Below are 24,125 nucleotides of genomic sequence, written 5' to 3' on the forward strand. Positions count from 1 at the left end.
CACTCCTGCTGTGTCTGCAGTGAGTTCCGGCCACCTGGTGGGGACAGGAGACAAGACCCTTCACCCATTCACAGGTCAGCCGTGGACAGCCACACAGCCATGCGCGGGACCTACAGAGAGGGCCAGGCGGCCAGAGAGGCTTCCTCCTCAGAGGAGACCAGGGAGCGGTCCCTGACCTTCCCTGGACACCCCCCCCCACCCCCCGCTCCAAGTCACCCCGGCCGAGGCGCTGCAGGCTGCGAGTCCAAGGCCAGGGGCCGCAGGGACCCCCAAGGGTGTGTCCCACTCCCAGCACCAGTGGCCGGCCCTGCGGCTCCCAGCACCTAGTCCTGCCTCTCACCGGCAGACCCCCGGGACCCCTGCTCCAGATCGGGGAGGAGGGGCAGGTGCCAGGGACCCCGAGACCCCGCACTGTCCCCCCTCCCAGAAGGCAGGGTCAGGCAAGACTCCAAGGCCACACTGTCCGGAGTCACGCCGTCCTGACCAAGGGCGGACCCAGGCCACTGGGAGTGGAATCCGCTGTCTGCCCACCTCGCGGGCCTGGGGCCCTGGCCTCAGGGCGGAAGGGGTGGGGGTCCTTGGCCTGGGGAATGGTTTCCCTGGAAATATGGGCCGGACCCCCCACCCCCCTCGGGGGCACCTCTGGGCCTCCAGCACCGGGCCCTTCTCCCCCAGCTTTTTTTTTTCTGTGTCTTTTTAGGGCCGCACCCGGGGCATATGGAGGTTCCCAGGCTGGCGGTCAAATCGGAACTGCAGCTGCCGGCCTGCATCTCAAACACAACAACATGGGATCCTCAACCCACTGAGCAGGATCAGGGATCGAACCCCCGTCCTCATGGATACTGCTGGGGTTTGTTACGGCTCTGCCCCTCATCCCGGGACCCCATCTTCCCAGCCTCCACCGGAGTCCCCCAAGAGGCTGGACACGTGCACGGCTGCCCCTCCTGGAGGGCCCTGGAGGCGGGGGCGTCCAGCAGGGTCCTCTGGCAGCACCTGCTGCGTCCCCACGCTGTCTCCTCCACACGACAACCTGCTCGAGAGGGACCCTTCAGCGTTTTGAGACTTCAGTGTAACAATAAATGAGAAAAGTCCTCTGTGGAATATTTGCTTAACCCCGTGGACGACAGACCCCAAAACAGGTCAGGGACCCGGGAAGCCCCCGAGCCCACCTCGTCGGGGGCTCCAGCCGTGCCCACCAGTGGGTCCTCTGCCCGCTGGCCCTGCTCCTTCGTCTCCCAGGGACAGGCTCAGCACCCCGAGGGAGGGGTTTGGGGGGCAAGGTGGGGCTGACCCCCTGAAGTCTGAGTCCAGAAGCTGCTCTCTTGACCATATGGGAGATGAAAACAGTCCCATTTCACTGTGAAAATGTGTAAAACGAATAAGAACCAGCAATAAGGAGTTCCCGCCGTGGCGCAGTGGTTAACGAATCCGACTAGCAACCATGAGGTTGCGGGTTCGATCCCTGGCCTCGCTCAGTGGGCTAAGGATCTGGCGTTGCTGTGAGTTGTGGTGTAGGTCGCAGAGGCGGCTCGGATCCCGCGTTGCTGTGGCCGTGGTGTAGGCCGGTGGCTACAGCTCCAATTGGACCCCTAGCCTTGGAATCTCCATGTGCCGCGGGAGCGGCCCAAGAACTGGCAAAAAGACCAAAAAAAAAAAAAAAAAAGATCCAGCAATAAATGGGAAACTGGGAAGAACTGTGTTCCCGATTTCTAATGAAGAACTGGAAATTAAAAATGCAAAGGGGAACAAAGGCCGATTATGGGTAAGAAATTCAGAGCACAGGCAATCAGAGGGGCCAGGAGCCAGGTGAAAAGTCGCCCACTCACGGGTCAAGGAAACCCCATCCCACGAGTCCAGGGGATGCCCACGCCAGGCGTGGAGTGGGGCGGTGCCAGCCGGGCTTGCTGGGCTCCAGCAGCAGCTTCGGGCCGGGGCGGGGGTGGGGGTTCTGGGCCTCAGAGCGAGATTCCAGAGCCAGTTTCCTGAGCGCAGGGCTCCCAGGGCACCTGGGCGCCGAGGCCTCCCCCTTCCAAGCCCCTCCCGCCTCTGTCACGGAGAGTTAGAACCTCTAACAAGAAAATTTAAGAGCCCTCGGCAGCTCCATCTCGGCCATTAGCCAGCCACCCGGGGTTAATCCAGTCGTGTCCCTTCGTCTCAATGAATTGCGATAAAAATGTCAAGCGATTAGATTGCCCGCTGGCCGACAGCCCGCGTGAGGGAGGGCGAGGCCGGGCGTGTCCCTTGCCTCACCCTGGGGAGGGAGCAGGCTGCCGCCGCCGCCGTTCGCCCCCAGGACCCTTCCCCACCTACATCCAAGGTCAGCCCTGGTCCCCAGAGCGGCGCCGGCCCTTGTGAACCCGCTTCCGGGCCTGGGGGCCTGGGGCCCAGAGCGAGGCTGGGGGTGGGGGGGCAGGCAGCCCCTACGGGACGAGACCGGAGACAGGGCAGCCCCCGGGGCTCTGCTGCCGGGGCAGGCTTTGCACAGGCCGCCCGGCCCCACGGGAAGCCCCGGGGCCGGCTGAGGGCCTCCCCGGGGCAGCGGCTTCCCAGGAGCCGAGGGCAGGGACGCGCTGAGAATTGATTTCCCTGTTGGCGGTGGGACCATGAAACCGGTCGCCTCCACCTCCATCACGGTGGCCGTGAAACGAGAGGACAGCGGGCTCTGCGCCGCCTGAAGTAACACCGCACGTCTTAATGCAAGGGAGCGTTAATTGAATACAAATGGCCTTTCTTGAGTTGCTGGGTTATATTTCAGAGATATGGGATAATGATACCGGTTAATCATTTTTACAAGATGTAAAATTACTGGCTCCTCCAGGAAGATCATTAAGGAAAACAATTGTTCACAGCCACTGAAAATAGAGTTTTAATTATTGAATACAGAAATTAAACTATTAGAGACCAGGGTTGAACGAGAGAACTTAATAGAAATTTATATACAAGCGCCTGTGAACATTTTATTTTGATTAACTGGCCTCATTTCTTAACCCAAATCAGTCTGGAAAGCCTGTTTCCACTGCGATGGTCAGTGCAGGGCTTGGGGAGGAGGGGAGGCCCCAGGGGGACAGCGGCGGGGGGAGGGGGTGGCACCAGAACCACAGACCCGCCAGGCACCAGGTGAGGGAGGGCACGGAGCGTCCCGCTGGGGTCCCAGGAGGGACCAGGAGCTCGTGTGGCCTGGGGCGTGGACGTGGCGGTGCCTGGGCCACGCTGCCCCCCAGGGGCTAGAGGAGGAGTTGACGCAGCAGGGAGCTGGGAGACGCGGGCTTCGGACCCTGCCGGCCTGCCGCCAGCGCCCTCAGTTCGGGGTCCCCGGCCCACTCTGCTGCAGCCCCTACTCACCCTGAGGTCCCCCTGCCTCCCCCTAACTGCCCCACCTTCCACGCCCCAAGGACCCTCGTCCATTCTAATGCCCGAGATCTTCGTGTTTGCAAGCTTGGATCTGAGGGTAGGGACGCCGCAGACGAGGTCTCGGTTAAAATCCTTGTGCACCAGAGCCCTGGGCACACGGTGGCCCCGCTGTGGGCAGACAGGAGAAACCCGGAGCCTGTCCACACCACGGCCTTTAGCCTTGGGCGTGGCTGTGCGTGCTTTTCTCCATTCAATTTCCCCCCAGATCTCCTACAATAAAACATAGTGTTAAAAGAAACCCCATATTTTAAAAATATGAGAATCACTATTTTCAAGTCATAAACTCAGAAAATGAATCGAACTTTTAATCAAGTGATTGACGAGCAGGCGCTGGGGTCACGGGCTGCTGCAGGTGAGGGGCCTGGACAGAGCGGCCACGAGGGCAGGACAGCAGTCGGGGTCCGGGTGCGGCCGAGGCCAGTCCTCCACTTTGTGGGGACAGGGAGGGGCTCCCAGGAGACCGGGAAGCCAGGGGCTGGGCGAGGGCAGTGGCGGGGTCTCCAGAGCCCCCAGCCCCGCCCCTATGCCAGGGCGCCCCTCAGCGACCCGCGAGCTTTCTGGAACTCATTCACAGCTTGCGGATCTGGACCCCTTCTCAAAGGCTGTCCGCCCTTTGATTATATTCCATCTCCTATTACGACCAATAAATTCCAAGTGGTCTTTTTTTCCTTCTAGTTTTTAGGGTTACATCAATTTCACCTGCGCAGTTTCTTTCATGCCTGAATATATTACAGAATGCCACTTCTGTTACAGAAGCTAATTGATAATGTGATTTGTTATGTTGCTGGGACATAATTCAGAAAGTTATTTTAAAGCCTTTGATACATGGACCAGCCGCTCACTGCTGGATATTTCTCACACAAGCAGACACAGTACAAGGTAAAAAATGCGATGCTGTGTAGATGAAATATTTCCAGAAGCTTTTATTCTTGTTGTTTGGGTGGGTGCCAACATCTTTCTAGAAGAAAGCTCATATTTCCAACGCTGCTTGATTTGAATTTATTCCCTGGTCATTAGTTAGCTTAAAAAAAAAAAGCTGAAACAATTACGTGTATATATTTGAAAAAAGGAAAAAAATCAAAGACAGAGGAGGAAATCACTGCATTTCAACCCAATCAAAGATGAGCTTTTAAAAAACATTTTATGGTGAATTAATTAGATTCACAGGAAGTTGCAAAAATAGCAGAGGCAGTGCTGTGAACTTTCACGCAGCACGCAGCACCCCAGGCATCACCTGAGCCGCAGCAGGTGCAGCAATAAGATCCGAGCCGTGGAGCCGGTTCTGTGTCCACCACCCCAACAGGCGTTCCTGCGTGTGTGTGTGCGCGCACGTGTGTCTGAGCGCCTGTTGTCTGTGTGTGCGTCTCTCTTGTATGTCTGTGTCTGTGTGTCTGTGCCTATATGTGTCTTTGTGTATCTGTCTGTGTTGTGTATCTGCATGTATGTATCTCTGTGGGCGCCTCTGTGCGTCTGTATCTGTCTATCTAGGTGTGTCTGTGTCTTTTGTGAAATGTCATCTCACGTATAGATGTGTGTCACTCTCACAGCCAAGTTTCAGAGCCTGGCTTCACCCCAAGGCTCCCATGTGCACCCCGTCCATCCTTCGAGAAGGTCACATGACCACCACCAGGCGCGTGACCTCGTTGATGCTGGCTCCTCTACTCAGCTCCGGGTCCGCGGGTGGCTTCCTTTGTGTCGTGATGGTCCAAGTACATGGGTGGTTCGCTCAGTGACACAAGGCGAGGGCATTCGGGTTGCTTCTAGCTTTTGCTCTGACGGAATGGAGCGGCTGCAACCCTTCACGTGCGGCTGCTTGTATGAACACGCAGCCCCATCTCTGGGATAAGCGCCTGGGGCGTGCGCTAACTGCATGCACAGCTTAGACAAATCGGCCAAACTGGCTTCCAGAGGGCCTGTGCCCTTCTAGATTCCTGCCAGCAGGAGACCCAATTTCCTGCGAGTTCACCAGCGTTTGGTTTTTGTCACTATTTTTCATTTCAACTGTTTCAGTAGATAAAGTAGTGAAATCTCAACATGGTCTTAATTTGAGCTTTGCGGGGCCGTGTGGACTGTCCTGTGTCCCGGCCCAGGAAGTCGCAGTATTGGTCCCCCTTCGCCCAAGGATGCAGCCTCGCCAGGTGTAGTCGGGGACACAAGGTCAGGGCAGAGCACTGTGCCTGCCCACAGGTACCAGGGGAACCCTCCAGGGATGTGCCACCTCTCATCGGCTTACCCCTTGGGCCTCCCAGTGCAGGTGGTGACCAGGGACCATCGGCCGGGGGGGGGGGCAACCTCTGGCCTTCAGGTTGGCTGTGTCCGGCTGCCGGGAGGCCCCAGAGGTAGTGCCCAGAGGCCGGAAGTCCCCAGGACACTGGGGGACAAGACCCTGGTGCAGACACCCTACCCGTGCGCGGAGCCTGTTAGGAGTTGCCGGAGCCACAGGGAGAGGGCAGCGGAGCAGCAGGGCAGAGTCCCGGACTGCGCTCTCTGGGCCCAGCCTCAGCAGAGGCGAGGTGGGCTGGGACCCACCCCCGCCCCTCCAGCCTGTGTGCCTGTGCCTTCACGTGGACCTGGCTGGCCTGGGGCGTGGAGAGGACCTTGCCTGGGGACCATGGCATCTGGCCTTCTCCAGCCACCCTCGTCTCCAGCTCAGTGTCCACCTCTGGGGCAGTGGCCTCTCCCAGGGCTCGCTTTGTCCGTAGCAGCGACAAAGGTGGCGGCTGACACTCAGCTCTGGGGGAGGTGACTGCTGCTCCTCCTGTTGTGGGGGCTGTGCCCTCAGAGGTGGCCCCTCACCCACTTCCCGGCTCTTGGAGCCGTGTCACCCCACCGCCCATACGGAGCCTGCGGCCTCCTGGGGCTCGGCCTCGAGGGCATGTCTGTTCGTTCATTCACTCAGCAAACACCTGCCACCCAGCACAGCCTGGCAGCGCCAGGTGCCCCTCTTGAGGGGCTCCCAGCCCAGTTGTCAGAGGTAACCACAGACTGAGAAGAAGTGGGGGTGGCAGAAGGGCAGGACAATGGTTGGCGTCCCAGGTCGGCACCCGAGGGTCCCTGGCGCGGTAACTTTGCCGTTTCTGGCCCCTTCATTCAGGGGCAACAGGGTCCCGGCCCCCGCCTGCTCACTGGCTCTTACCCCTGCCTGGGCCCGACCTGTCCCCTCTTGTCCCCCACAGCTTCGTGGGGGCTGCTGGATCACAGGCCAGACCAAGCCTGCACCTGCCCCAGGCCCGGCCACTGTGCCAAGAGGCATTAGGAGCAGCCCCCCGGGTGGCGCTGAAGCCTGGTTGGGGTCATCCTGCTCCTTCCCGCCTCCTTGGCGAAGCCCCAGGGGACTGAGTGGGCAGGGTCCCTGGCTGGGACCCTGGAAGCCCTGAGCTCACGGTCACCTGTGCTGAGATGTGAGCCCCTGCCCCGGAGGAACAGCTCTGGGGTGAGGCCATGTGTCCCCTTTGTTCTGAGGGGGGTGGGAGGTGCTGGCCCCCACTGCCTGGATCACAGACCTGCAATTCAGAGGTGAGCACAGCCATTTACTACAGCACGAAACAGAGTGGCGTTTCTCGCCCAGGAGCCAGGGCACCAGGGGCTGGGGACCAGGGCCACCGGCCTGGTCTGGAGGGCCGCCTGCTACCATGGCACACGGCTGGGAGTGCGAGGGGCAGCGGGGACCTGGGGTTCTGGGCAGCTGCACGGTTGGGCCTGATGCATTCATTCCTTGCCCTCCCCCGCACCCCCAGAGGCGTTCTCCTCCCTTCCCCGGGGGCCCTTGCAGCACTGGGTGGGGGGCCTTGGCTGGGAAGACCCCAGGAGGGGGACAGGTGCCACGGGGGGGAGGGGTGGGCAGAGGCGGGCTGGGGGGGGCCATCATAGGACCACCTGGTAGGGCAGCCCACAGAGGAAGGGGACAGGTGCCTGCAGGTGGGGAGGGGTGGGCAGAGGTGGGCTGGGCGGGGAGCTCATCACAGGATGGCCTGGTGGGGCAGCCCATAAAGGACCAGGTTGAGGCTGAAGGGCAGCCGCTCCGAGCCCTGCAGCTGCAGCTGCGGGAGCACCAGCTTGTCCTTCCAGTTCTGTGGAAGTTCGTCTGTGGGGAGAGCAGACGTGTCTGTGAAATGCGGGCTCTGGGGCCTCGACCGCAGCTCACTGCCCAGGAGGGCTGGAGGGAGGCGACGGTGCTGCTGGCTCTGTCTCCGGGCGCAGCCTGGACGAGGATGCTGCCACCTGGTCTTACCGACAGGACACGGAGCACAGAGCAGCAGCCGCGTGGCCACCCTCACCCACTCTCTCGCTCGCTCAGGCATTTTTTTTTTTTTTTGTCTTTTTGCCATTTCTTGGGCCACTCCCGCGGCATATGGAGGTTCCCAGGCTAGGGGTCTAATCGGAGCTGTAGCCGCCATCCTACGCCAGAGCCACAGCAACGCGGGATCCGAGCCGTGTCTGCAACCTACGCCACAGCTCACGGCAGTGCCGGATCCTTAACCCACTGAGCAAGGGCAGGGATCAAACCCGCAACCTCATGGTTCCTAGTCGGATTCGTTAACCACTGCGCCACGACGGGAACTCCTCGCTCAGTCATTTAACAAGCATTTAGTGTTTGGCAACTACGTCCCGGGCGCCACAGACCCTGTGATTTAAAGTTTTAAGCTCTTTTCGCCCTGGGTATTTGAAGATTTCAGGATTTATATCATCCTGGGACGAATCTCTCTTAGTTATGTAAGTTACCCCATCAGCGTGTTGCTAAAGCTGCTACCCATGCTGCACGCGAGGTTTTCGCACGGGATCCGTGTAGGAGCTGTTGTCGTGCGTGGACGTCAGGGCTCCACCTGCTTTGAAGGGGGGGTCCCTACCCCAGGAGAGCAGAGGGCACCTCGGAGGGGTGTCCACTCCTGGAGAGCACGGGGCACCTGGGGGGGTTGTGGGACTCGCACCGTTCTGACACAGAAGACTTTCTGGTGGCCCGTACGTTCTTCCCTAAAGACTCTGAGGGCAGATCTCACCGTGCCTCAGGCTGCACATGCTGCCCTTCTGAGGCCACGAGGAAACAGAAGTGGGGACCCCCCCGACCCTGCGGGGCTGCGGGGACAGGGGCGTGAGGTGGCAGCCCCACAGCCTGATGGACACTTTCTCGTCACCCTGGTTTAACCAGCTCACCGGCTCCCCTCCTCTGAAGGAGACGGGTCGTCTTCCCGATGGGCTTGCCACCTGCCAGCAGATCTGCGGAAGAGACGTCCCTACAGACGGGCCGCTGACACCCCGCGGGCTGCCAGGGGGCCGAAGGGGCCGCGGGCACTGCTCACTTTCCCACAGGACAATGGCCCGCATCGCGTTGTCCTGCAGGGCCGTCCACCACTGGTTCGCCATGATGCTCCTGACACCCACCAGACTCAGGAGGATGGCGGTCTCCGTGGACCCCTCCAAGGCCAGCTGCAGGGCGCTGCGGGGACCGGGCTCCCGTGGGCCGGCACCAAGGGGAAGGACCCTGCCTGAGCCCCCCCCCCCCCCCCGAGTCCACAGCCCAAAGAGCACCACCTGTTGGACTGAATCCCCCCTCCCGCCCCAATCAAATACCACTAAACAAACTCATTTCCGAGTAAGCACTGCCAAATCCCGCTGGCGGCTCCGAGCCACGGGGGGAGCTACGAGGAGAAGCACCCCGAGACAGGGAGGGGCCCTGGGCTCCGTGTGACAGGGGACATGGGCGCTCTGAAGCCAGGGTGCCCTCCCCACTGCCGAGGCTCTGTCTCCTGGCCCAGCCAGGCCCGTGTCGGCTACTGGAGCGCCCCCCAACTTGGAATCTGCCAGAGAAGGGTCTGGGGGCAGGTGGTGGCACCCTGGCTGTCCGTGCCCATCCTTGACCTGGGCATCCCCTGGTCCCCCACGGCTGCTCCAGGCACCTCTTATGCTCGGAGGACTCCACGTGCCGTCGCATGCTCTCGTAGGACCGTGTCAGGTCCAGCAGGACGGCCATCTGGCACTCTGTGGGTCACGGGAGGGGTGCTCAGCTTCTCGGACTTGGTGCACCTTCCTGGGTGCACTGGCTGTGTGGGCAGGCCGATTGCCATTGGCCTCGGAGGCCCCAAGCCCCTCCCAGTGCCCTGTGGGACCAGGCTGGGCACCGGGAAGGGGTGGACAGAGGGCTGGGCACCGGGAAGGGGTGGACAGCCGCATCCAGGAGGCATCCTGTTTTGCCCTGGGGCAAGGAGCTGGCCACTGTGGCGCTGTGTCCCCACTGAACGAGGCCAGCATCAGAAACGCAGCAGGTGGGCGTGAGGGTACAGAAGGCCCCATGGTGGCCTGGTTGTGCATGAGCCTTGGGCCGTCTGGGAGCGGGGCAGAACACCCGGCTGTGTGAGGACGGGCCCTGGTGGGGAGCAGTGGGGCTCCTGGTGACACTGTCACCCCTACAGGGGCTTGTGAGCCCATGACTTTTTCAGCTGCACTTGGAATTAAAGTTCCAAAGAAGCCCTCTTCTACGCCACCCAGTAAGAATCTCCGAGGGACAGGCACATTGGCAGGGGCTGGGGAGGAGATGGGTGCCAGGCGACAGGCCTGGGTGCAGGTGTCCTGACCACAGGACGGGTGTCCATGGAAGGGTGGGGAGCATCTTTGAGGGGTCTCTGCACAGCGGCCGGCCACCCCGCAGTCCCTCAGGGGAGGGGGAGGGTCGTCCCAGACAACCCTCAAGGGCATCCTAGGGTGCGGATGGGTGACGGTGGCTTCTGGGGACACTGCTGCCAGTGGACGGTGAGTGAGAGGGCGAAGTGGGGCCAGAGTGCCCACACTTCAGGTAGAAAGACAACCGTGGAGGAGATGTGCCGGCACTTTCCAGAACTGACCGACCAGTTTCCTGGACTCTGTAGGCCCAGACCTAGGGGCGAGCCCCCCCCCCCCCAACTCTTAACCCTGGACAAGCCTCCCAGAGTAGTGGAGGAGGGAGAGTGAGGGTAGGAGGACCCCCAGGACCCACTGAGCCTTCCTAAAGCACCCCTGCCACCCCTTCATCAGAGGCCGGGGGAGACTCCTGATAAGACACAGGGTCCTGCTCTGTCCCTGTGTGGGCTGGACCTGTGCCCAAGGGTCTGGGCTCTGTGGTCTCACCTTCCAAGTTCATGGCAGCCAACCTTTCCACTAATATGTGAGACAGAAAGTTCTCCATCCCGTAGAAGAAGAAGCCTTGGCAGCTGCCCAGGAGCTGCTCCCACTCGGCCTGGCTGCAAGGAAGGAGAGAGAGGCCGCAGTGGGCAGGTGGTGGGGACAGGCCACATCTGTTGCCACCAGCTGGGTACCGACCCTGTGGTCCTCTCCACTCCCCACACTTCGAGGAGACAGAGCCTGTTCACCCTCCACTGCCCCTGGGGTCCCTGAAGGGAAACCTGTGTTCCCGGGCAGAGGCTCCAAGAAATCCTAGAGGATCTTCCGGTCCGTCGTCCTAGAACCAGGCCCCTGGACCCCGCCCCCCCCCCCAGCAGCCACACCCCGCCCAGGGCCACGCCCCTGGGCCCCTCTGGGAAGTTAGGGCCACACACGCCAGGCTGAGCTGGCCTGGCCCTGTGCACCGCCCACACCCCTGGGGCCGAGTCCTCCTCCAGGCTCTGCCGGGATCTAGGCGCCCCGTACACAGGAGGCAAAGCCAAGTCAGAACAGGGGTCAGGACAGGAGGGGCCTGAGCGGGAGGGAGGAGGGGAAGCCACCGCAGGACAGCGTCAACCTTGGAAAGTGCGTGCTTCCCAGATGTCCCCTCCATCTCATAGTGAACGCGTCTCCGAATCTGTCCAGAATTTCCCGGGTGACGGAGACAGGAGTCAGCACTTCTGCGACGAGAATCGGATGCTGACGAAACAGCCGCAACCGGGTGTGGCAGGGCGCTCCGGCCTCGGCCCCTCACCGGCGGGGGCCCGCGTCGGGTGGCACTGCTCGTGCCCTCTGGCCGCTCCGCCGCGCGACACAAGCCAGCCCAGCACCGGCGGAGCCGGGCAGCTCTGCGCTCCGGCGGCCGCCCTGGGCACACGTGCAGCCGGGGCTCGGGGGCAGGGCGCGCTGCCCCGGCGGGTTCGGAGCACACGTGCGTCCCCCCCCCCACGCGGCCAGGGCCCGGGGACCAGGCTCCCGGGAGGGAGCGGAGGCTCCGAGGCCACGCCCCAGGCCCGCGCGGTGGGGGCGGAGCGAGGAGGCCCCGCCCCGGGATGCGGGTGGGGCGGGGCCTGCGGGGCGGGGCTCACCGGCGCCCTGGGCCTCTTCGTAGGGGTCCACGACGACTGGGCCTTGGTTAAGGAGGAACAGGACCCCAGGCTCGGGGTTCGGGGCAGCCGCGCCGGCAAAGGATACATCTGAAGTGGTCCGAGTCCACAGTGATGCAGCTGGCGGGGGGGACCCGTGGCAGGCTGGCCTGGGACGACAGGCAGCGGTCCTTGGGGCCGAAGCGCGGGGCCCAGAGCCGCGGGCGTGCCGGGCTCCCCAGGCCCAGGGCCTCGCGCAGGCCCCCACCGCCACCTACCTTCTGGCCCTTCTTCGCTCGGCTCCGCTTTCTGCGGTCTTTGCCGCTGCTCTCTTTACTCACGCGCCCTTCTGCTGAGACAAGAAGGAGAAGCGGTCTTGGGCGGGGCGCAGACTGGGGCGGGGGCACGGCCTCGGAAGGCATGAAGCGTCACTGCGCCGTTCGCTTGAAGACGGCTAATTTTATCTTATGTGAATTTCACCTCAAGAAAACAAGAACAACGGGTTTTAATTTTTTAAATTCATTTTTATTTTTTTTTCAAGGCTGCGCTCATGACACATGGAGGTTCCCAGGCTAGGGGTCGAATGGGAGCTGCAGCTGCCAGCCTACACCACAGCCACAGCCACGCTGGACCCAAGCCGCAGCTGCGACCTACAGCACAGCTGGCGGCCACACGGGAACCTTAATGCACTGAGCAAGGCCAGGGATGCAACCCCCATCCTCATGGATACTACACGGGATACTACACCCTCATGGGTTCGTGAAACACTGAGCCAGAACGGAAACGCCGGTTTTCCTTTTTGTAAAGTTGGAATGGCAGTAATTTCTCAACTGTGGAGCTCACAGGGCTGGGAAAGGCCTGCACCAGGAGACCCCAGGCTTGCCCGAGGTTGCCGAACGCTCCTAGGCCCACCTGGCTGACCATTCACACACCACACTGAGCACCCACCAGTGCGCCTACTGTGGTGGCCCAGTCACAGTGGGCAGTGGTGGGCACTGTTGGTCCCTCTGCCTCTGCACGAGGACTACCACCTGTGCCCTGGCTACACTTCGCTGTTCTAGCGGAGGTAACAGGAAATAAAGACGGCTCTCTGCATGTCTGTCTGTGCCCCTCTGTCGGCACCTCCAGCAGAGAACAAGACGTCAGCGCTGAGGGGCGACTCTGGCGTGACCCCACGCCACAGAGCGCGCTCCCGCTGCCCCTGGGAGGCAGCCTGCTCTAGACCGGGAGAAATTCCCGCATCAGGACCAGCCACACGCATTCTGCTCCCAGGGACCTAAGAACGCCCATGGTGAATGCACGCGTCATAGCAACTGCTTTTTCTGCGCCACCTGAGATGTTGATAAGCCCCTTCCTCCTTCGACCTGTTCATCCGTGACATTTATACATTTTTAAGGACAGACTGGGTGATGAAATGTTTCATTCTTCTTTCTTTCTTTGCTCCTCTCGAGCAGCGTGGGTGTCAGGGACTGGACGGGCCACAGAAGAAGGGGGAGGGCTGGCCTGCTTTCTCTCCTTGGGGAGGTGTGTAATTACCTACCCGAGCAGTTTCTTGAAATTCGGGTGAATTCAACAGAAAAATGGTAAAACTGACCTTTTGTCAAGGGGGAGGTAAGTTGACTGGTCTCTCCTTCTTGGTTACGAGGCTGCTGGGGCCTTCTTTCCTTCTTGAATCTCTTGAGTGGATTTTGTCCACTTTGCCTAAGTTTTGCCATATACGGCGGCAAGGTTGTTCATAATATTCTAATTGTCTTAGAGTTGGTGTCTCTTTCTCTTTCTAATACTGTTTGTGTCTCACGTGCTTTTTGATCGTTCTCTCCCGTGTGCGTCTATTGTGTAGGCTTCTTCTCAAGCAACCAGCCTCTGCCTTTGCTCTTCCTCTCTGGCTGGTGCTTCTCTCTTTGCAGACATGAAGGTTCCCTCCCTTTTTCTCCGAAGAACGTCCTGCGGCCCTTCTTGTGGTGGAAGCAGACCTGCTGGGCAAGAGCTCTTTTAGCTTTTTTTCCTGAAAATGTATCTCACTGTGTTTTGAAAGTTATTCGCAAAAACAGCTACACGGACATTTTATGTAATAACTTAAAGACATTCTTTGCCGCGTGTTGTTTCTGGCAAGAAGTCTGTTGTGACACTTTTTTCTTGATACACAACATGTTTTTTTTTTTTTTGGCTGCTTTAAAAATACTCTATCAGTGTTTGTTTTTTTTTCCTTTTTTCCCTTTTTTTAGGGCTGCACCTGCAGCCTATGGAGGTTCCCAGGCTAGGGTATGGAATCAGAGATGCAGCTGCAGGGTACACCACAGCCACACCTGTGACCTACGCTGCCCCTGTGGAAACGCCGGAACCTTAACTCACGAGCCAGGCCAGGGATTGAACCCGTATCCTCATGGATACCAGTCAGGCCCTTAACCCACTAAGCCACAAAGGGAACTCCTCTATCGCCAGTTTTAATCAATCTGAATACAGTATTTCCTGGTATAGTTTCGTTTCTTGTGTTTGAGATTCATTTAGTTTCTTGAATCTGTGCGATTACAGTTTTCATCAAAGGTGGGTAAAATTGGCCATTATCAACTCAAACAGGCCCCCAGGCAGACTCTAATTACAGGCACGCCAGGCTGCTTTATGTTGTCCCACAGCTCCCTGGTGCTCTGCCCGTTTTTCCAGGCTTTTCCTATGTTGTTCCTCAAGCTCCCTGGTCTTTCCTCCTGCTGGTCGAGCTTGCTGTTCACGCTGCCGGGGCTGGTCTTCCCCCAGGAGCGCCGCCTGGGCCTACTTGAATCCTCCATGGCTCCGCTCACCTGCTCCGTCTTCCCTCCCCCTCCTGAAACAGGTGGGCTGCAGCTTCAGGGACTCTCAATGGCCTGCTGACCGATGCCATCGCTGTGTCATTTCTGGATCCGGTTTTGCTCGGCTCTTCTCTTCATTGCGGGTCTTAGCGTGCCAGGACGTTTTTGACTGGCTGTCAGACATTTTGTATTTGACCTTGATGGGTCCTGGAATTCTATGTCTATACATCTTGAGTTTTGTTTCGAGATGCAGTTAAAACACCTAGAGATAGTTTGGTCCCTGGAGGCTTATTTTTATTTTTCATTTTTATTGACGTATAGTTGATTGACAACGTTGTGCCAATTTCTGTTGTAGAGCAAAGTGACTCAGTCATATGTATTCTTTTTAAATATTTTTTTCCATCACGGTCTATCCCAGGAGACTGGCTATGGTTCCCTGTGCGCGCAGAAGGACTCTGTTGTCTCTCCAGTTTAAATGTAATAGTTTCCGTCTACTGACCCCAATGCCGCATCCGTCCTGCTCTGTCGCCCTGAAGACTTATTTCTCAGCCCTGCTGGGTGGGAGACAGCCAGCGCCCTGGTGCAGAGGTGGTGCCCTCTGGTCCCTGCACCTGATGCCTGGGGCTCACGGGCTTTTCCATCCCGCCTGTTGTCTCTGCAGACACGTGTGGGACCAGCCGTCAGCTGAGGACCAGACACTGGGCCTGCAGACGCTCCCCTGCTTATTTCTCTCCCACTGCCTGATCTCCAGTGTCTGAAAACTTTTATTCCATATGTTCTGTCCGGGTTTTAGTTGTTTCAGCTGGGAGGGCAAACTGAGTCCCTGGCATCTCACCTTGGATGAAAACAAAAGACCCATCTATTCATTTTTCGTTTAATGGGATACCCGTCATAGTGAAACACACATGCAGAAGCCCGCACGTGGCACGACGCAGGGCTTGGGGAGTTTCCACCCCCTGGGCGTGTGTACTAACAGCGGGCGCACCCCGAGCCCCTAGCGGCCCCTGGCCCACGTCAGGTGCCCCTGGTCCTCCCCCTCATGGCTGTCACCGTGTAGACAAGGACTAACTGCGTCGCTGGTAGCTACGCCAGTCCCCTCCTTTGACCAAGAACAGAGTTAAGTTTCTGCTTCAGGGCGCGTTCAGCCCCTAACAGAACACTTGGCGCACAGTGGGTATTTTCTAAGCATCGAATGAACCATTGTCTCCAAAAACGTGGCAACATCTGGAACTATTTCTTGACAAGGGTTACATTTTCTTATAATGAAAATCACTCAAACATTTCCATTCCAAAATCAAATATCAGTGTGACTCTCACCCGTCTCCTCTTTACGGAGGCGATTCCACAGCATCTGGAGAGAAAATTCTCGTGACATGGAGGAGACTGTGTCTTCGTCAAACACAGAGAGACCTTCCAACGGCAGCTGCAGGAGATGCCCGCCCGCAATCAGGATGATGTTGTCTGCGACCCCGGGCTGCACTGTGGGCGGGAACACCGGGGCTGGTGTGGCGCCGAGGACGGCGAGCCCTGCCGGCCTGCCAGCCAAGGCCTGCCTGTCCTCTCCAAGGCTGCTGGCGGGAGACCTGGGACCGAGTATGAACTCAGCACAGCTTCAGACGTGCCAGAGTCACCTGGGGCAGACACTGGTTTTGATGGAGCAGCCAGGTCGTGGACCGATGCCAAGGTCTCTAGGGAGTGTGTGGTCGCTGGGGGCAGCTCTGAGGGGGAAGGGCAGGGGCGCCCTTGGAGGAGCCATCAGCCCCGCCCGGCTCGCTGAGGAAGCCCTGCCTGGTGACAGGGAAGCTGGTGCAAAGGGTGAGGCCACCACAAGAGTCAACAGAACTTAAGTTACTTAAAATCCAGCAAGGATTTTCATCTGGGGCAACTTTAGGTCAGAATCTCAGGTCACGCAAGCAGCCCAGGTCCTCGGCTCTGACAGCCGCACTCGCTCAGCTCCGGGCAGGACCTTCTCCCCACGACACCAAAACAAAGGTATTTCCTCTTGCGTTTAGGAAATCCGCTCATTTGCCCTCCAGCCACCTGACAGGTGCTCAGGAGGGTGACCGCGATGTCACTGCGTCCTGCCCACACAGAAGAGCAGGCATCTGCAGTTGGTGGGCTGCGGACGGGATGCACGTGGCTCACCCGAGCACTGGTCAGTGGCCACGCACAGAACCTTCTGGGGAAGCTCCCCACGCAGGCCCGCCCCACAGCTGCAGAGAGCAGGCTTCTGCCCGCCTTGGTTCCACAGCCACTCCTGAGGTCGGGGCCCCCGGGCCGCACTCACCCTGGGGCATGGACACCTTCCTCTCCCTGTCTTTCACCTTGGATTTCCCCAAATCTGCAACGACCGTGGGAATCTGCGCTCTGAAAGGCAAAGGCGTGTGCTCAGGCTTTCAAACACCCTAGGACCACTGAGGACAGGGACAGCAGCTCCTGGACCCTTCACTCCAGGTGGGGCGGGGGTGTCACACGACTCTCCAGGGTTCACTGCTGGGGCCTGTCTCCTGGGGGTGCGCGGGTCATTTGCACAGACGTGAACAAAGAGGATTCAGGTGCTTGGACCTGCGGGCAAGCCCGGGAAGACCACTGGCCGACCCTGCCGCCCACCTTCTCTCCCATGGGGAACGGATCCAAGGGGCGGGACCCTCTGCTGCCCCCTGCCCCAGAACTGTGGCACAGAGGGCAGCGGGGGCCTGTGCGCAGGGACGCCCCCAGAAAAGGTTTGGAGTCAGCCAGACTTCCTCTGGGTGGCAGGCGGGCAGCGCCCGGGCTCCGCGCTCCTTCTCCAAGGGTCTGCGCAGCCTCCCGCTTCGCCGGGGGGCGACGAGCACAGAGAAGGTGGCTGAGCACATGCGCTGTGGCCTCGGAGACGGCAGCGTCCCCGAACGAACAGCAGCTGAGGAAACAGCTCTGGTGTTCACGGCCAGTCACTCAGCTTGCCCTGGCGTGCGGGAAGTTTGGGGGTCCGAGCCAATTTTCAGGCCGCCCACCCCGAACCCCACCCCAGTGCGGCACAACCCCGTCACTCCCTGCACCTGTGCACACCTGTGCGCACCTGTGGGGACAGAGAGATGAAGGGACCCTCCCGTCTGCTCCGAGGGGGCCCCCTGCCCAAGGGCTCCTACAACCCAGCTGGCACCCACCGTCGCCCCCTGAGCGCACGGCGTCCTCTGTCCCTTGAACCCTTCAGGGGTCAGCCCCCGTCAGGTACCTGGTTTCCGGGAGGCAGCTGAGCAGGGGGAACAGTGGCCTCAGATACTCCTCCATGAGCTTCAAGACCTCGGAGAAACTCTGCGGAAAAAGCCCTCCTCCCCCTTCAGGTGCACGTCTTCCGGCTCCTCAACCCAGACAACGGCGCCCCCCTCAGGAGGAGCCTAAGGGCGCCGCGCAGAATCCCCAGGCGGTTAGAGGGCAGGAGCGAGACCCTTCAGGTGTGGGCCCCAGGGAAGCTCAGCTCAGCAGCCTGGGCTCCCCCAGCCTCCCGCAGATGGCGCCCTGCCTTCCACCTGCCACGACTCTGAGAGGCCCCCCCAGCTCCCCTCCTCACGCTCCTCTGCCGGCATCACAGTGGCCCCCCAAGACTTGGCTCAAAGAGTCAAACCAGAACTGGCCCCGAGCCTGGTGCAGGGAGCCTGACCTGGGTGTCCAGCAGTGCCCGGGGCGGGGGTCCTCCCCCAGCCCCCCACGCAGCGGGGGCAGCCCTGGCATGGGTCTCCGGCCCTCACCAAGCCTGGATTCAGGGCCACGTCCTCACTGTATGCCTTGGACTGGCTCTGCTCCCGGAACTGCTGGACGCTGGCCAACAGGCAGGAGAAGGCGGCTGGGCTCGTGGCCACTCGAGCCACCTTGCAGGAGCCTGCGGAAACAGACCCCGCCGCGGTCCCTACACGCGGCCTCGCAGAGGGCCTTTCCGGGCTGAGAGGCCCACGGGCGGGGACCTGTGGCTACGCTTGGAGGTGGTGAGCTGAGTGAACTGGGGCAGAGAGCTCCGTGTGGGCTCCCCCCACCCCAGAAGGAAGGCCCAGTGGCCCGACGTGGAGTCGGCGAGGGGTCACCACCACCGCGACCCCACAGACAGCCTCCTTGGTTCCCAGAAAGGTTGGCGTTTAAAATCTGCCAAGGTTGCACTGCAGACACTGTAAGGGTGTCAGCCTGGGGCCAGGGACACCCCCGCAGAGGCCAGAGCGGGCGCCTGCAAATAGCCAGAGGGCCCTGAAGAAACGGCAGGTGGCGACTGCACCGGGTCTAGAGCCTTCCTTGGTGCTGCACCAAAGGGCCAGTGGAATGAAGGGCCTGAGGCCGGGGACCAGCTGCAGGGAGCGCTAGACGGGGGAGGGCAGTGCCGGCCAGAGGGGGTCCCGCCAACTCTGGCCCCCGGGAGACGTGCGCCTACAGAGCCGCAGAGGGAGGGCTGGGTCCCACGGCCAGCAGGTGAGGGAGTGGAGGGACTTGCGTGTCTGGGTGACTGGTGTGCCTGGCGCCAGGGGCTGCGCTGGGTTCCACCTCTGGCGGAACTCACCCCCCACCTGCAGCATTTTGCCTTTGGCTGAAGGGACGAGCTTGGGTCTCTCATAGGCGGCGCCGTACAGATGAGTCCTGTTGGCGGGACGTGGGATGGGGTCAAAGCCCAGCCCGTGGGGGCCCAGAGGAGCCCCAAAGAAGCTGCCTCTGAAGCACGTCCACCCCCCACACGCCCCCTCCCCGTGAGCACCTCCGCCAAGTCAGGACACACAATCGAAACAGGCCCGCGGGGCACTGCCGCGGGGATCACGGTGGGAGCAGGCAAGGGGCTTCTCTCCACTTTATCAGTGACCCCGCCCCCGCCCCCGCGCTGGGGGGAGGTGGCACTGTTCCTCTGGGCACAGCAGCCTGGCCATGGTAGCAATTCCCTTGGCCCCTCCCCAGAGGGACGGTCCCCTCAGCCCAGCTCGGGGGTGGGGGCAGCCCCGCCGCTCGTGTCTGTCCCTGCGGCTCGTGCGGCGTCCACGTGGCCGAGCCGGGGCAGGGGCAAAAGACGCCTTACCTGTCCCCCGAGTGGTGCAAAAAGAGGATCCGAAAAGCGGGAGGAATCTCGTTCAAGAGGTTAAAATGCTGTTCGGTGACCCGGAGGTTTTGCCAAGCCTGCGGGCGACACAGCGGGAGTCAGAGCGGCGCGGGGAGGGTGTCCCGCCCCCGCCCCCGCCCCCGCCGGGACCCCGCGGGACTCGCGGCCGCCGCAAGGGGGCAGCACCCTCGCTCCGGGTTCCGCGGCGGCTCCCAAGGCTTCGCTCGGGGCTCAAGTCAGAAGCCGGGTCTGCGCGACAGGAACGCGCGGAGGCGCCGCAGCCAAAGAGCAGAGGAGGAGCCCCCGGCAGCTCCTCCACCCGCAGTCCTCCCTCCTCCCTGCCTGGGCCCCGCGAGCCCTGCACCAGCAGACGCGGGCGGGCGCCGTGCGCGGAGCCAGCGCTTTCTGGGCCAGCGGCTCCCCCCCACTCCCTGGAAGGGTCGGGCTCCCGGGTCCCCGCCGGCCGCTCAGCACCCGCAGGAAGCCTCCCCAAAGGCCTGCGGCTGCTCGGAAGCCCATCCCCCACTGTCTGAAGACAGGAACTTCAGTTGCAAAAGCTGAGCAAAGTCTGCATGCGCGTCGGAGACCAGAGAGAAGCCGGTACACCCGCCTCGGGAGGCCAGCTGGCTGTCCACCAGGGGCCACAGCCACGCGCCAGCCTCGTGCCCACAGGCCCCAGCAGGTCTCCAGAGGGCTGGCCTTGTGTGTGGCGTCAGGCTACTGGGGCCAGCACTGGGCCAGGGGGCCGACTCTCCTGCCCTTGGCTGTGTGCGGTGTCCTGTCGGTGGTCAGCACCTGGGCAGCCTCCTCTGTGGACCAGGAGAGCCGCTGTGTCTGTTCCCTGCGGTCCCAGGGAAGCCTCTGCCAGCCACAGGCACAAGGGAGAGCTGCGGGGTGAAACTTGCCCCAAAGGGGCCGTTGCGCCCACGGGCCCCACCCCCACCAGGGCCCCCCTCCTCCTCGGCCCTGTCCTCTCCATCCGCTCATTTCCACTGCTCTGGTGGACGGCTGGGATCCAAGGCGGTTTTAATTCTTGCCGTCCCCGGATGACCAGTGACCCTGGACGTCATCCGAAAAGCTTACTGGCCATTCGGGTCTCTTTTGTGAAATTCTAGTCCTGCGACTTTTTTCTGTCTTTCTGAACGAAACAGTCCCTCCCTTCCTGAAAGGGGGACAGAGCCTTTCCACACAGAGGACACCAGACCGTGGCCACTGGGTGTGTCTGGAGCGTCTCCTCAGGGACTTGACTGCTAACTCCGGTGCCACGGCTTTGATGAAGAGACATTCTCAGGGTCACCGCAGTGCTATCGACCGCTTCCCTCTCACGGCTGCCACCTCTTGTCTCCCGTGTGATGAATTTTTACCTACGGCAGAGTTATCAAGAGGTCTCTTAAATTTCCCTCCAAAGCTTCTGCTGTTTGCCTTTCTCGGGGAGACCTGCAACCCGTGCGGGGACTGCGCCGTGTATCAAGCAGCCCTCAGGTCCCTCTTCTCCCCTCAGTGTCACCCTGACATACACCGGGGTACCGGGCTTGGCCCGTTTCTTCTTCTGTCCCATTGGTTGGTTTCTCTCTGGAAGTGCCAACCACATGCTTCTTAACTTCTCTTGCTTTCACTAGGTCTTGATATCTCGTAAGCTGGAGTTTCTGTACAAGTTCTAGAATCAGAGGGTCTGATTGGATCTACAGACTCACACGCTAGAGGCTCTTCCTGGTGGGACCCCCAGTTTGGATTCGCGAGGACACTCGGAGGATGAGCACGGGAAGCACAGCGGCCGGCAGGGTACAGGTCAGGGCAGCGGGCAGCCGGCATGGCTCCCGGGGTGCCACCGGACACACCCCAGGACAAGAGCTCGCTCCATGAATCCCCTGGCAGGTGCTTTGGCGCGCCGTCAATCACAGAGCAAGACTGGCTGAGAACTCGGGGGACAGAGCAGGAGGGTTAGCGGAGGACGTCTGTGGAACCCTTCTGGGCGCAGAGAAAACCAGCATCGTGACATGGAGCCTTCCACCCCGTGGACACGGGTCCCTAGGAAGCTTTGTAGTTTTCCTGGTGTAGGTCTTGTGCTTCTTTTGTTAGATTTTTCTCAGGTTTGTTTTTGATGGGACTGAAACCAATATTATTCAGACATTTTCATTGCTCGTTTGTCACTGGCAGGTGGATGCAGTTATGTGGATTCAGCAGTGACCTGCCAAATCCGGCTGTTAATTCTCACGTTAATCTAGAGACTCGTGTTCAAGGCCCACGAAGGTGTCCACTGCCAACAGTCAGCTGGCTTCTTTTTTGCGCTTCTGTCTTTATTCCTTTTCCCAGGCTCGTGCTACCCCTGAATACAGTCAACATACAGAGGCAATGGCTTTCTTGTGTCATTTCAGCTCTGGGAGAACATTTTTCACTCTGTCGCTAAATCGTATGAGGTTTGCTCTGAGGTTTTCAAGATGTTCTTTATCAAGTTAAGAAAATTATCTTCTACCTTAAGTTTTTGAAATCACAGACTGGTGTTGCAAATGGTTTTCCTGCATCGTTCAAGATGGTTTTATGATTTTCTCCTTTTCCTCCTGTTAATGTGGTGAATTCTACTGAATGACTTAAAGACATTAAACTACATGGAACACAGCCATTGGATCCTCACACATCATCCCTGCACAATCACTGGACTTCACAGCCAATATTTCATGCTTACAGTGATAAAAGAAATTTTCCTTCTGTGTAACATCCTTGCTAGGTTTCTTGCATCGAGGTTCACTGGGTCTCTTTTCTAAAAAGTTGGGGGAGGGGAGTGCCCATCGTGGCACAGCAGAAACAAATCCGACTAGGAGCCATGAGGTTGCGGGCTCCACCCCTGGCCTTGCTCCGTGGGTTAAGGATTTGATGTTGCCCTGAGCTGTGGTGTAGGTCGCAGATGCGGCTTGTATCGTGTTGCTGTGGCTCTGGCCTGGGCCGGCAGCTGTAGCTCCTATTAGCCTGGGAACCTCCATATGCCACGAGTGCGGCCCTAAAAAGCAATATAGAAATACATAAATAAAAAGTTGGGGGAGTTCCCACTGTGGCACAGTAGGTTAAGAACCCAAATGCAGCAACTTGGGTTGCTTTGGAGGTGTGGGTTCGATCTGTGGAGAACTGCAGCCCTGATGCAATCACTGCTGGCCCAGGGAACTTCCCTGCCGTGGGTGCAGCCATAAAAAATAAAATGAAAAAGAAAAGTTAAAAAAAAGAGTTGGGCAGCCTAGCTTTGATTTCTATCCTCTGGAAGGGCTTTACAGGCTATTTCTTCCTTCGATGTTTGGAAGAATTTATTGGTGAAGCCGATGGGTCTGGGATTTTCTTTGTGAGGGTGTTTTTTTTTTTCATAAACGGCTCCATTTCTCTTAAGATCTTAAATTGTGCAGATTTTCCATTGTCAGCTTTTTTACATTATATTTTTTGAAGAATTTATCCGTTTCATCCAAACTGTCAAATTTATTAGAGTAGGGTTATAAAAACATTCTCTCATTAGTTTTTCAATGTCTAAAGCATCTCATGATGTCTTTTTATTACTGATACTGAAAGTTTTGTTTTCTCTCTCTTTAAGTCAGGTCTTTCTGAGTGTTTACCAATTTTATCAGTCTTCTTTTTGGAACCAATTCTTGCCATCGTTGATTTCCTCTGTCATAGTGTATTTTAATTTCATGCTTCCCGCTGTTCTATCTCTTATTTGTCGTCCATGTTTCTTGCATGTTTTTAATTCTAGCTTCTTGAAGTCAAGCTTTTATCGCTGTTTTAAGACATACTCCTTGTATCCAAGGCTGTACTTTCCCTCCCAGCTGTTTCGGACGAGTCTCATAGATTTTGTTATACAGCATTTTCAGGCTCTAATTCAATTTCAAATATTTTCTAAATTCCACTGTGAGTTCTTCTTTGACTGCCTGATCCTGACAAACATACTGTTTAATTGCAAGGCAGCTGTGTTTCCAGGTCTCTTTTAGTCACTGATTTCTGGTTTAATTTCACTGTGGTTAGGAAACAAACGGAATGATTTGTGGCCCAGCATCGGTCAGTTCGGGTCCGCGTTCCACCCACGCTTGGAGGGACCGTGTGTCCACTCGTTAGTGCCCTGTCGTGGGAGTGCTCCTGGCTGAGTCTGCTCGGGGTCCTGCGGCCCAGCATCCAGGCAGGCAGGCAGGTCATTCCCTGGTGCCCCCGGCAGCTGGGTCAGTGCTCCAGCCTCCCCCCGGCCGAGGGTCTGTCTGCGGCTCCTCCTGTGCTGCCAGTTCTGTTTCTGCATCTGGAGCTTGGCCCCGTGCACACGGGTTCAGGACTGGTGATGGAGCCCACTGCCCCGACAAGGACTGGTCTTCCCCTGACGAGCGCTTTCATCGTTTCCATCGTTTCCGTATTGTTCCCCACCTTTCCTTTCAGCCTTTCTCTGTCCTTATATGGAAAGTGCGTCTCTTAAGCAGATATAATGGGATTCTTTCTTTTTATCCAGTCCGATACTCTTAATCTTTGACTTGTAGGGTTTAGTCAACCCATATTTACTGTAGTTACAAGTATATCGGGGTTCATAGCTACTATTGCAGTGTTCCGTTTCCACCGGGACCACGTGTTCTAATATGCCTTGTTTTCCTCTTTTTAACCTTCTTGTGGCATATAGAATATTGTTCCTTTTTCCTTTTTATTGACTTACAC

The 24,125-nt window shown here is 59.0% G+C and overlaps 1 protein-coding gene across 24 annotated transcripts in view; it reads right to left on the reverse strand.

Moving 5' to 3' along the window:
* Positions 1 to 4,836: 4,836 nt before the first annotated feature.
* The window catches only part of CFAP46 (cilia and flagella associated protein 46), an 88,717-nt gene continuing 69,428 nt past the window's right edge, over positions 4,837 to 24,125 (reverse strand). For 7 of the 24 annotated variants that reach the window (XM_047759436.1, XM_047759432.1, XM_047759433.1 and 4 more), the window contains 14 exons: positions 19,437 to 19,534; positions 18,933 to 19,009; positions 18,139 to 18,269; positions 17,625 to 17,704; positions 16,698 to 16,777; positions 15,728 to 15,889; positions 11,906 to 11,979; positions 11,737 to 11,797; positions 11,631 to 11,666; positions 11,120 to 11,222; positions 10,510 to 10,622; positions 9,306 to 9,387; positions 8,563 to 8,845; positions 4,837 to 7,495 (listed from right to left, as the gene is read on the reverse strand). In XM_047759436.1, the coding sequence (XP_047615392.1) occupies positions 6,797 to 7,495; positions 8,563 to 8,845; positions 9,306 to 9,387; positions 10,510 to 10,622; positions 11,120 to 11,222; positions 11,631 to 11,666; positions 11,737 to 11,797; positions 11,906 to 11,979; positions 15,728 to 15,889; positions 16,698 to 16,777; positions 17,625 to 17,704; positions 18,139 to 18,269; positions 18,933 to 19,009; positions 19,437 to 19,534 (2,079 nt within the window). In that variant the 3' untranslated portion in view covers positions 4,837 to 6,796. Of the gene's footprint in view, positions 7,496 to 7,928; positions 8,846 to 9,305; positions 9,388 to 10,509; positions 10,623 to 11,119; positions 11,223 to 11,630; positions 11,667 to 11,736; positions 11,798 to 11,905; positions 11,980 to 12,319; positions 13,601 to 14,792; positions 15,246 to 15,727; positions 16,492 to 16,697; positions 16,778 to 17,624; positions 17,705 to 18,050; positions 18,270 to 18,932; positions 19,010 to 19,436; positions 19,535 to 24,125 lie in introns of those variants that run through there. The other 17 variants (XM_047759440.1, XM_047759445.1, XM_047759439.1 and 14 more) reach the window with 17 other exon arrangements.

Source organism: Phacochoerus africanus, chromosome 15, assembly GCF_016906955.1.
Source record: "Phacochoerus africanus isolate WHEZ1 chromosome 15, ROS_Pafr_v1, whole genome shotgun sequence".
NCBI lineage: Eukaryota > Metazoa > Chordata > Mammalia > Artiodactyla > Suidae > Phacochoerus > Phacochoerus africanus.